Source organism: Lygodium microphyllum, chromosome 26 (genome assembly GCF_053477565.2).
Source record: "Lygodium microphyllum isolate KBCC chromosome 26, Lygodium_microphyllum_v1.1.10, whole genome shotgun sequence".
Lineage (NCBI taxonomy): Eukaryota > Viridiplantae > Streptophyta > Polypodiopsida > Schizaeales > Lygodiaceae > Lygodium > Lygodium microphyllum.
Genome location: NC_141160.1, coordinates 24,138,066 through 24,151,317, shown reverse-complemented (window position 1 = coordinate 24,151,317; position 13,252 = coordinate 24,138,066). Strand labels below are relative to the sequence as shown.

The 13,252-nt window shown below is 42.0% G+C and overlaps 1 protein-coding gene across 5 annotated transcripts in view; it reads right to left on the bottom strand.

Moving 5' to 3' along the window:
* The window catches only part of LOC148013056 (DNA/RNA polymerases superfamily protein), a 50,082-nt gene extending 40,706 nt beyond the window's left edge, over positions 1-9,376 (bottom strand). For 2 of the 5 annotated variants that reach the window (XM_087667673.1, XM_087667674.1), the window contains exons 1-2: positions 9,073-9,376; positions 8,812-8,984 (exon numbers count right to left, since the gene is read on the bottom strand). In XM_087667673.1, coding sequence (XP_087523799.1) covers positions 8,812-8,984; positions 9,073-9,130 — 231 coding nt within the window. In that variant the 5' untranslated portion in view covers positions 9,131-9,376. The remainder of the gene's footprint in view (positions 1-8,811; positions 8,985-9,072) is intronic. The other 3 variants (XM_087667672.1, XM_087667671.1, XM_087667675.1) reach the window with 3 other exon arrangements.
* Between the last annotated feature and the right edge of the window lie 3,876 nt (positions 9,377-13,252).

The window sequence follows — 13,252 nt, the reverse complement described above, 5'->3', positions numbered from 1 at the left end:
AAGAAAGAACACAATACAAATGAGAACTTAGATGTATGCTCGAGAAATGGAATCCATATATCAGACACAAGACTGTCGCATACAATAGTGAGTCACCGTTTGCGTGGGCACTGGCACTAGCTCCTCTCTCCACGGGAACTCCAGGTGGTGAATTGACCAACTGAGAAGGAGGAGCCCATAATAAATAAGCACAAATAATGCCATAAAATATGTCAAGTCGGACAGCGTTTAATGTTGGTCGGCCAGCAATAAATGCCAAATATGACCATAAAATGACAATTAAAAATGTCTAAATAATGTACCCAAGCCTCTGCACCTCAGACTCACATATGAGCTGACATATTTGCTAACACTTGCTGCTAGAGTGAAAATGCGGAAGTATATGGACAAGATTGAAAGACAATGAACACAAGAGAAGAGGGAAAGAGAGAAGAGACAGAAGAACGCAGAAATCCGCAATCAATGAATGCTGAAATGAAGAGGGCAGATTTACAAGGGGCTGTCGAAGTATCTCCTCGAGCCAATCTCTCTCACCAACACCTAAAAGGACAAGTGATGAAGGGCCGACCAGCTGGTGGCCAGCCATAAATGCAGCCAACTGCTGCACAACCACCAAGATGATCAGCGATCTCACTCTTGACTGCCACATAGCATTGTCCCTGCCCGCAACAAGGTGCCAATACACTGTGACTACTGAAAATGCCCAATAACTAATAGAAAAATGCGTAACTCCACCTGAGAGAGAACTGACTGCACCAACTGTAGCCTGAGAATGCTAGTCAAAGGGATGACTAATCTCTAACACCCCCTCTCAAATCGTGAACCTTAAGCGTGCTATTGGAGAACAACTTGAGGAAGCGCCTTCATAAACAAATCTGCCATATTATCCTCTATCTTGCAATAAACCACATCCATAGTCTTATCCAAGATTCTCTCTCCAATGAAATGGTACTATATCTCAATGTGCTTTGACCTAGCATGAAACACAAGATTCCATGTCAAAGCAATGCAACTCTCATTGTTGAAATGAAGGGTCATAGGACCTGTTTAAGGGCAGCCAAGCTTTCCTAGTAATCTTCGAAGCCACACTGACTCAAATGTGGTAGAAGATGCTGCTCTATACCCTACCTCTATGGGAAAAAGGGCAACAATGAGCTGCTCCCTGCTACTCCATGAGATAACACTTGTACCCAAAGTAAAGCAATATCCTATTGTTGACCTCCATTGCTCAACATCTTCGGCCCAACCTCAATTTGTCTAGCCTGTAAGAACCCAAGGTGAATCTCCAACAACTATTGGATAATAAATACCAAGATCAGGGGTCCCCCTCACAAGACGCAAAATCCCCAAAGCATCCTTCCAATAAACCACCTTGGGTTTACTCATGAACCTGGCCAACAAACCTATAGCAAAGCACTAATATCATGGATCAAAGTTGAAACTTTGAATCGAGGATTTCCTCAATTATCTACACCTGTAGGGCCGAATGTTGCCCAAACCAAGACCCACAACCTCTATGAGTGTAGCGAGCAAGGTCCAACTGTAAACCAAGGGTCTGTGTAGCCACAAACCTCTTTATAAATTGTAAAACCTAGTGTGGGGGTGACTCTTAATGCAAGTGGTTATGAATCCTCTACATCAAATATTGTTTAGGACGTTAACAACATGATGAAATATTACATCGACATGATTACTGAACAATATCGGTAGATTGCTGTGGATGTCAATTTCCTAAAGCATCAATAAAATATGATCGGCACTAGGAAGCCTCTCGATGTGGGTCCATCAAGATTTAGCTATGAGTAGTGTGGTGGTCAACACATCAACTCAAGTGTTAAGAAGCCAAATGAAGGACCCAATCAATTGCCTGGTAGCAGAAAGCATCCGCCACTTGTGAATTTGCATGGGTCATAGCCTTCTAGTTCCGATCCATAGGAGTAGAAATGGCCTTACATCCCACCATCTCAAACATGGCCAAAAGCTCCTACACGTACTACTGCTAGGATATGAAAATCCCCTCCGAGTCCGATAAATCTCACCACCTAAAAAGAAATGGAGAAGGCCCATATCCATCATCTCGAATACCTCATGAAGTGCCTCCTTTGTCTACTTGACCTTCTCGACATGGTCACCTATCAAGATAAAATCATCCACACAAAGCACGAATAATGTGCCCTCCAGTTGAGGTGTGGACATACAACTAGGAATCGGAAGAGAATTGTCGATACCCTAACTTCCCTTAGAGGAACAAGTCTATCTTCTCATTGCTTGTGGAGCCGGTCTAAGGCCATAAAGGGCCTTCTTCAGCCTGTACACCTATCCAACAAATGAGGAAAAGCCAAGAGGCTACTCAACATAGATATCCTCCTTCAAATCACCATTATGAAAGGTAGACTTTACATTAAGATAATAAACCAGCCATCTCCTATAGCTGGCTAAAAGGTAAGGTAAGAACGGACATATGGTAGCCATGCATATAGGTGCAAAGATGTCAAGGAAATCCACCCCTAGCCGCTCTACGAAGCCCTTTGCAACAAGCCACGCCTTGTGCTTATCCAGAGTGCCATCACTGCAGCATTTGGTCTTAAAGACTTATTTAACACCAATCACCTTCCTGTGCATGCACCAAGGCGCAAGATCCCAAGTGCCATTCCACACAATAGCATCCAACTCCTACTCCATAGCCATCTTCCAATGTTGTGACTACAAAGCCTCCTTCACGAAGGTGGGCTCCCTATACCACATGACATGGGTCATCCAACAGTAGTAGTACAAACAAGCTCAGTGGAATATGCCTAGTTCCTCCAAGAATGCCGTGGGCCATCCTATGGTTACCACTCCTCAAGGACTCCCTCAATCGCGGAATCACGGAGTGTATCATGAGCCCAATGAGGAGGAGGCCGATACTCCCCTCACTGCTCCACCTCTATCGAAGTCTCTAGAATCTCCATCGAGGCCGACTCAATAGATGAATCCGGTGGTGAAGCAATCTCCTCCTCCACAGAGGGTGGAGCCTCATTAGACAGAGGCTCCAAAGGCACTAGAGCAAGTGCCCAACTGTCACGTGGATCTCCAAGAACAAGATGCTCAACACCCCTCTCTACAACTAAAAACTCTACAAGCCAAACATCTCAACTCGTACACACCTCCCGAGAAGTAAAATCATAAAGCCTATATCCTTGGAACTGCAAGCAATATCCCACGAACACCTGTTTCTTGAAAGCCGACTCAAACTTGTCCCAGTTCTTCTTTGGGATGTGAACATAGGATCCACATCCAAACACCTTGAGATGAGAGACATCCGGCTTTTGTTCAAAGTAAGCCTCAAAAGGGGTCATACCAACCGCGATGGATGCAAGGAATCAATTAAGGATGTGGATAGTGGTGGCCATTGCTTCCGCCCAAAGACACTAAGGTGTCTACCAATGCTCCATCATAGTCTGCACCATCTTGATCATACTACCATTCTTTTGCTCCAATATACCCTTCTCTTGAGGGGTATTCGTATTAGCAAACTCCTGATGAACACCATAATTAGCTCTTGGGCAACAAACTCCCCTCCCTTGTTGAAATGCAAGGTATTGAGTTTCTTGCTAGACCTGTTGTCTTCAAAGATCAATCAATCCTTAAAAGGCTTCTGAATTTAATGCCAAGAAGTACACATGCGTCATCCTGCTAAAATCATCAACAATTAGCATAAAATACAAACTCCCCTTAAGGGACTCTGTCCTCATGGGTCCACATAAGTCTGTTGAAACCAACACCAAGGGCGCCTTAACCCATTGTAAAGCCTTACTGGGAATAGCATCTCTATGTTGCTTGCCACAAATGCAAGATACACATGGTGGGTGGCTCGCCCCAATCTCTAGCAATCCTCACATAAGCTAACCGCGAGTTGCCTTCTAAAGATACTCGTAGTTGAGGTGGCCAAGCCAAGCATACCAAAGCTCAATATAAGTCTGTGAAGAAAGAAGAAAAGAAGAAATGGCAAAAGAAGACCACATCTTGTAGACTCCGTTCTCTTTATGTCCTACACAAAGAACCTGGTTTGGGAAGATTGGCTAGTCAAAGCCTCCAACTTGGAAGCGTTCCGACCTTTGAGTTGTTCTTCTTGGTCCAAGACCATAGGAACCAACTCCTTAAACCTCCAAAGACACCCACTTCATCACGGTCATCCAATTGTACATTTGATTTAGCCCCAACCATATCTCCCAACGACACCTAGAGTGCAAGAAAGAAAAAGGAAAGAATAGATGCAGGCATTCAGTTTGTCCCAAAATACTTGTACTTTCATCAACTCGGCTTTCTCATCTACGAAAAGCTTAGAAGCATCATGGGCTGTAGGATAGTCTATAACCTCAGTCACAAGCTCCACCAAATCATAAGACTCCAGTATAACAAGCATCATCACATGCCAAATGTGGTAATTCTCCCCATAAAGCTTCTGATCCAAAGGAAGAGATGGCAACACGAGGACCTTATGGTCTATAATAGCCTAGATCTCCACATCAATTTCAATCAACATTGTAAATGGAATGACCTGCACAAAAACAAGGGAGTCCCCCTCAAACTCCGCGCACGGTGCCAATGCCTACTAGGGCTTTCTCCACTTGTTCTCAAAGAGATTCACTCACCAAAGGTAATGAAAACTCGAAATTTGCTCTAACTGAAAACACAACCTTTTCTCCTTCACCAACAGCAAAAAATAGCAGCTTCACTCCTCCACGTTGTACCTATTCGCCTCAGCCTCTGCCAGCTGAAAACGCAAACTTGTGTCGTGAAAAATCCTCTTGATTAGGTTTGCCCGCAATCAATCAACCCTTCTACATTGCTCTGATACCATGTCAGAGTGCAGCAAATGCGGAAGCATATGGACAACACAAGAGAAGAGGGAGAGAGAAAAGAGACAAAACATAGAAATCTGAAGTCGATGAACCCTGAAAAAAACAGGGCAGATTTACAAGCGGCTGTCGAAATATCTCCTCGAGCTGGTATCTTTCACCAACACCTGAAAAGACAAGTGATGGAGGGCAAGCTGCCTAGTGGCCATATATAGAATAAAACAAAGCAATAAAATATGTAGGGCGGCCAGGAAACTGCCCGTATCATGAAAAAGAGGTCCCTCCCTTGAGGTGGAAAAGTGGCCCTCATCGGCAAACCTTAAGGGTTTTTCTTCGTCTTTTGGCTCGATATGGCTAGACCATATTCTTTTACCCTTGCAACCGTCCGATATAAAGAGAATGGGCACCCTACAATTTAGAAAGCTTATGGAAGAGTGCCTAAGGATAGAGCTGCACAAAGTTGTTCATCCCCTAAGGGGGGTGCATTTTACCAATGGTATGTTAGTCGTAAAAAATGGGCATAAGATGTTGCAACCGCCAAATCCAAGTTTATGGTTATTCCATCGAGGAGGCATAAAGCTGGACCTTTGTACAACCTTGTCCGATGCACACAAGAGGTTTCCACTTAGTTTGACATGAGGGTATCCTCTTAAGCTTAATGTGATCAGGGCTTTTTTGCGATCACTTTTTACAAATGATAACCGCGAATAGTTTTGTTTATATCTATGGGGCCCAAGAGCGACCGGTAAGTCTTATTTTTGTGCAACTCTTGGAACATCTATTAGGGGATGCCACATGTTCCTTGGATTTACTTAGATTGACTAATCGCTTTGAAATGAAGATAATACAGGATAAAATATTAGCGTACCGATTTAACATAGGATGAAAGAAACCTACAAGCACTCCATCCTTTTCGTCCGTCTTTTTTTCTAAAGGATCCTTATTGCTTTGGTTTGAACGAGGAAAGAGGGCTTGCATCTTCATATAATTCTTCTTTAGGACCAAGTGGACCACATGGCCGCCATCAAAGTTGTACTGACTATCTTCTTGTATCACCTCATTTTCTCTTTTTGAATGCTCACGCCAAAGATAGATAACGAAGCTTATTAGGAGGAAGAGAAAAACAAACGCGGCGACTCTAGTGGAGAATGACTCACTTGTGTAGAGTTCTAATGAGTTCTCCCAAAGGCCCCTTAATACATACGACAGCCCTTAGGTGTTCTTCGAAGCCGCCCGGAGCCTATTCAAACGTCTATTGTCCCACCAATGTTTAACCCATGACAGTAACCTAGCTAATGCGGGTCCCGGCCATAACCGTTGGACTTCCTTAAGAAATTGCTGAAGGGGAGGGACCTGTTTTTCGCGATACCCTACAAGGCGGGCACCTATAATATTTAGATTATCCATGTCAATGGGGGCAAGATAGTCCTCTTGTGGCATGCTGTTAATCTCTTCAATTTCACTTTACGAGAGTGCAGAAGGCGTCCCTCCAAGGAGACTGTAGTAATAAGGTCTCGACCCACTGAGGGGCAACTCAAGCTCGTCATTTTGATTATTAGAAAATAAAATATTTGTGGAATAATTGTCTGGTAGGTCTATATGACTAGCCAAATAAAGCGGATTATCACTAATATGCGTGGGTGGATCTCCCTTGACTTGCGGAGATTTTTCCCTCTCTAGAGGTCGAATCATTTTCTTCCTTGGCTGTCCGGCTATATCAAGAGGACGCTTCATTTCAAAGGGTCCCTTTCTAGTGTTAGGATTATTCATTCGACCCTCCCCTTTTTATAGATTGGTATTAGAGATTTTTATAGATTGATATTAGGAATATTTTGGCAACCGCCTTTCTTACGAGAACATAGCAAAGGGGTTAGAGAGGGGGCTCCTCATACCGTCTTGAATTAAAATCTACAATAGGGACCCAGCCACGAATTGTGAGATTTTCATAATAGATGCCCTTTGCATCCCGGTAGTCGCGCGCCTTGGGTCAGCGTGACGCCAAACCATTCTTAATAAGGCAGTTGAACACTTGAATGCGTACGTGCGGAATATTAAACGCTACGCATTGATGTTTATATAATAAATAGGCCGTCTTTAAAGGCAATACAACGGCTAATTCTTCTACTATAAAAGTAGTAATCCAACGCTCAGCATGCCATTTTTTTAAAGATTCTAGTCTAAGGCGGTTAGAATCTAAAGGCATATTATTAGAGGTGTTCCTCTAATCTGTATTATGAGACATCATAAATCTCTCCCCCCATTCCCTTATAAGGAACCTATTCGTTATTGGTGTGCTAATTCTTGCATCTTGCTATAATAACTAATAGGGTAGTTGTCCTAACTAACAGAGAGGGGGGGTCTATTGGGTTTCTTTAGACCCCCTCCCGCCTGCTAGTATAGGGGGATCAGACGCAAGGCTATTCCTATCGGTGTACAATGATACCTCACTATTATACTAGTATTGGTCTGCATGGGTCAAGCGTGAAAAATGGATGTTATTAAGTCACCTAGCCCTTTAGGGCTTGTTGGTATACCTAAATAACAACACTATAAAACTGACAGTGTGAAAAATGCTAAAGAAAAAAAGCACATAGACTATGATGTAAAGGACGTCATTATTGGGTAGCATAATAGAAGAGCGCCCCACGCCCACAACTATTCCCTTAAGGGTATGACTTTGTATCTCGGTTCCCTCGGGTCCCTCCCCGTTGACAATTCGGACGTACTCCATTCTGCGAACAAGTAGGGATGTGGATAGACACGCAAGGTTGATGGGTATCACAATGCTCCATAAACCTTGCACAGCCATATCGCAAGTTCGTTCTCTTAGTGAGTCCATTCGTCTTTTTTCTATAAAAAAATCTAAAGGGAGAGGTAATCACATACGTAGGAAGGAATAAAATAGATCGGGTGAAACCAAGGACTATATATTGGTATAAAGACCTAGTAAAGGAGCCCAAATGGGACCACATGCTGGTCTTCTTAGGGGAGGACACGTGACCAAGCTTCTCCCATACCTTTGTGGCGATATCTAGCGCAATAAGTTGCTGCTCATCGGATGAGAGTTTTTTACTTTGCTTTAAAGGAAACTGCCCGGCCAGCCATAAATGCAGCCAATTGCTGTAGGACCACCAAGATGATCAGCAATCTCACTTCTGGATGCCACATGGTATTTCCCCTGCCTGAGATAAGATGCCCACACACAGTGACTACTAAAAATGCCCAACAAGTGATTCCGCTCAATATTTCTCTGATTTACACTAGCCATAAAGACATTTTCGAGGAAATGTCACATGGCAGGAATTTTTTAATCATGTTGGACTTGTGGGGCACCCTATGCAACCTGGCAAAAAGGGCTGGAAACCGTTCTGAAACCACCTTGATTGCCACATCATCACCTTTATTGGTTCCCAAAATGACAAAAAAAGGTTGAAACAATTCACAGCTCAATTGCCACATGCCCTACACCCATCCTCCGCATCTCATACTTGCCACAAAAGCCTGATAGACTACAAGAGACTAATTGCAGGAGCCAAAAACACACCGTGGACGAGCAACAATTCACAGCTCAATTGCCACATGCCCTACACCCATCCTCCGCATCTCATACTTGCCACAAAAGCCTGATAGACTACAAGAGACTAATTGCAGGAGCCAAAAACTCACCATGGACGAGCAACATTCAAACAAGTCGAAAAGCTGCAAGAAATCCATCTACCACATCTATGCAATTCAGAAAGGAGCACATACAAAAACCATGTCAAATATAGCATTTCTATGCAAAGAAGAGAAGGTTCCAAAAACCAGCATCGGCAGCAAAACACTGTAAACCAATCAATGATCGTGCTGGGGCACCTAACAAAACGGAAACTTAGAAAGAAACGCATACGGAAGTTTACGTCAAGCATAATTCACCAGCATCATGCATTATCTCTGATAAAAGCATATTTGCCTGAGAGCTAAATCTCACCTTTTGATTACTTTCCAAAGCACTCTCACTAAGACAAGCAGCTTGGGCCTGCAATTGCTGAACGCGGTCCTTCACCGAGGCTTCCTTTCTCTGCTCGTTTTCAAAGAATCTGGACCCTTTGCTCAACTCATAGACTACTTTCTGCACTTTCTCCTTGTCGACCCCATCCATCCCTGCCACAGATCCATCATAGGAAGGCATAGTCCGGTCACTATAGCTGTTGCCAGTTGCTGCGTCCCTACATCTGGAAAGACAACGTACCTGCTTTGGCATTCGTAAACACCGTGTGGTACGATTGCCATGGATTCTCAGACGCCATTTTTGTTCCTCTCTTCTCTGTCAAGCTACCTGACCGTCTTGGAGTTTCTTACAAGTGTTCTTCATTCCGGCAAAGTCACTATAAGATCCCGAAGCCGCTAAAATGCAAATCGATTGACTAGTGGTCCTTCAACCCATGCAAATACAAATTCCTTCAAAAGTCGAGAATTTAGTGCTAGCCTAGGACCTTCTCATACATCAAGCTCCTCTAAGTGGCAAGAGCTGCTATTCTATGGAATAGAAGCTACCACAGCCCAAGCCACTAACTTTTGCACTATTGCACAGTCTGTTTCGGCCACTACTGCGGATAGATAGCCTGGCAAGGATACATTGTAGAGGAGCTATCATAGATAGATTTATCCGCTAGCCCAGCAAGGATACATTGTAGAGGAGCTATCATAGACAGATTAGAGCTACCATTGAAAGCTAAATACAAATATTGAGCCATCTCAACCATACAAAGCTACATTTCCACTTGAGGAAGATACTTCATTAAGGAAAATATCATTTTGTAACTCTTTTTTCTTATCCTCTTCCTTAAGTAGTATCACTTACATTTGCACCATAAACATATTCTTATAACAACCTAACATCTAGTCTCATAAGCACACCTTTTATCTTTTATCCTTTATCTTTTAAGATGAGATATAATTTGTTGTTTGTTTTGGTATAGTCTCATACACCACATTGGCCTTTTAGAGACATTAACACACACACACACACACACTCTCTCTCTCTCTCTCTCTCTCTCTCTCTCTCTCTCTCTCTCTCTCTCTCTCTCTCTCTCTCTCTCTCTCTCTCTCTCTCTCTCTCTCTCTCTCTCTCTCTCTCTCTCTCTCTCTCTCTCTCTCTCTGTGGCCCTGATCAACTATCTAACATCGCCATGTTGCACCTTGCTTGCTTCACATTTTCTTTAATGAAAAGGTGACAAATCACATTATATGTGACAAAAAAGGGGAGATGCCACACTATCTATGTCCATTTTCACTGACAAAAAACAAAATGGATTAAGCTATGTTCATCACTTGGCTCACCTTAGTGTTGATACTATTATGCAATTCAATGCACAATACCATTGTCAACGAAATGTGAATCATTGTTTATTACAATAGCACATTTCCAAGGGTGATATTAGCACATGCACCCATAGGTGTTTCCATCTCAACCAATTTGTATCCAAGCTGAGCCAAAAGACTAGTGTCTTGAGATACAACCCCAAATAGCCCAATGTTTTTGTTTGAGACTTGTCAATAGTCATAACAAAAGCCAATTAAATGGAAAAGTGCCTCCTTTTCATAGTGAATGGCAGACCTAACTAACAAGGGAGTAAAAGTGATTTTAGGGACAAAAATTATAATACTAAGATTGGCACCAATAGCAATCATTATCTCAATGGCTTTTATATGAAACTATTTGCATATGATATGAGCCTTATTGCACATCCCCATAACCAAATTATGATTTCTCAATTGGATAATTAAAGTGTTTTGTTTAAGCACCAAAAAAGGAGGAAAAAGTCCATCTACAATAATCAATGGAGTTAAGGTACTTGGTAGAGTAAGAAAGGATGTACATCAATCTCACTTGCAAAAATAGCAATATTGTGCACTTGGATGTTCTAGGGCATTTTGCACAACATTCAAGGCATTTGCACAATTATTATGTGAAACCAAAATAATTTGGATACTAAAATAAGTTGCATAACTTGGTAGCAACAAAGAGTAATACTAGAAGATGTTGTGGCAAGGACAATTTTCCCTCCCCTTCCACTTTTGCTAATAAAGATAGTTATACAAATATATGTTTTGCCTTTGGGAAATTCAAAAGGAAAACCACATTTGTTTAAAAGTGAACAACTTTGAGCACTAAAAGAAATGCTCATCTTTGATAGATATTCTAATTGTTGATGCAACACTTTGCTTACACAACATATCAACTTCCAACTCCTCACACTAAAAGGATCATTGGGAGGCAAAATAAATTATCTATGTTTCTCATACATCTCCTCAAATTGGTCCAATCCATGCTATCACAAAATGTCTTCAAATGTAACAACTTGAGGTTAAAAGCTTTTTCATAAGCATTAAAAACTTCTCTACCCGAGCAAAAGTTAAACTACGAAGGATATCATCTATCAAGTCTACTTTGTATATTTTTCCAAATCTAGCATGGAGTCATGGGCTCACAAAACAACTCTAAATTTGCAAAAAGCACATGTAATGGCTTGTACATTTGTACCATTGCAACTTACTCTATGCACATTTACCATTCAGGATCACTATGCAACATACACTTACATGTTTTGAACATTGGTACAATGCCATGTCCATTATACATAAGTATTTAAATTTACATCCCCTACATATAATGAGAAGTGTATGCAAGTAATAATGCTCGATCACAAATGGAGAGTTGCTGTAAATATACCCACACATATTTCCATTTGTCTTTGTGTCAAAGTTTTCCATTCCATCCCATCATTCCTTCTCATAAATAGAATACCCATGGTTCTCTCCTATAGTAGCATCTAAGAACCTTCAAAAATAATGCCTTGTAAATTTTTCATTCACCGTGAATGGTCTATTAAGTCTAAAATTCCCACACTTCCATGAAAATTGCAAGCAACAATAGTCTTAAATAGTTCTAAGAATCTCTCCTTGTCTAGAAGTTGTGCACAAACCAACCTATCATAGTGCTCTATAATCCTAGGTTTGAAAGAACCTTCCAAGATAATGGTGTATGTAAGTGTGGGAGTCTCTAGTTTTTGAAAATGCACCACACCACGTAGCTCGCAACTTTTCCACCCAAAAAAAATTATTGGTAAGTGAATCCACCATGTATTTTGGATGTTTTTACCCCCAACCAGCATGGGAGAGCATGATTGACCCCTCCAAACACATTAGACAATGCGGAAAACATCGTCATGATGTTTGCATATTGGTAATAGTATAAAACCTTAAATTTGTTGATCTTCTTTTGACTTTAAAACTGGAGGTTCTTTATATTGTGCGCAACACATAGCTCACATGCACACACCTCACTCACAAGATACACTAGACGTGCACACATCACACACACACACTACATCACACTACCGACATGCACAAGATACACTAGAGACTCACACTCACATGCACATAGAACACACACCTAGGCTCACATATCTCCACACGTACTAAATACACATGCACCCCCCAATTCACACCCCTACATGCACACACATTTAACACATAGGTATGCACACATGCACATGCATACACACATCAAACACATTAGTGGCGATAGGTAGGCATATTGCAACTTACATGTACACCACTTGCAAGGCCTCTATGGCCACTTGGCTTTTGTCTCACCTCTAGCACTACCATGTTCACACGATGGGAGTCAAGGGGAGGGAGTAAAAGTGGCATGCAAAGAGCCACCCACCTTTCATCTATCACCTTAGGATATACCTATACACCATAGTGAATCCAAGTACATCAGTCTATGATCATGCATCCACATGTGCATTCAACTGCATACATGTACATCGGCCTACACTGTAGTGCACTAATTGACACTTGTGCAATCACTTGTACATTTGTCACCTCACATCGTGCATTCATGCATTCATGTGCATCTATAGTTTGCATCACATTCTAGTGCACCTGCATATGTATTTGACTACACATGTGCACATTTGTTTATGTTTGACTACACACACGTGATTCCACACAATCATGTAGATCCATCACCCCACATAGTGTATCCATTTCACCATAGTGCACCCACCTACATACATAGTGCGTCTAATTGCACACAAGTGTGTTTGATCGCACACAATGCATCTGACCACACATGTCTGCATCCACCTACATTGTAGTACCCTCATTGACACTTGCACATTTCACTTATGCATCCATTCACCCTAGTGCATCCGCGTATGCATTCGTCTACACATGTGCGTCTAATCACACACAATGCATCTACCCGCACATAAGTGTGCATTCGCCTATCATGTGCATCCACAGATGCACATAAGCATTTACACCCCTATATGCACCCATTCACATGTATGTAGACACTCATAGCATCCTAGGTGCCAATATTGCACATTAAGCATCCATTCATGCCACATGCTCAT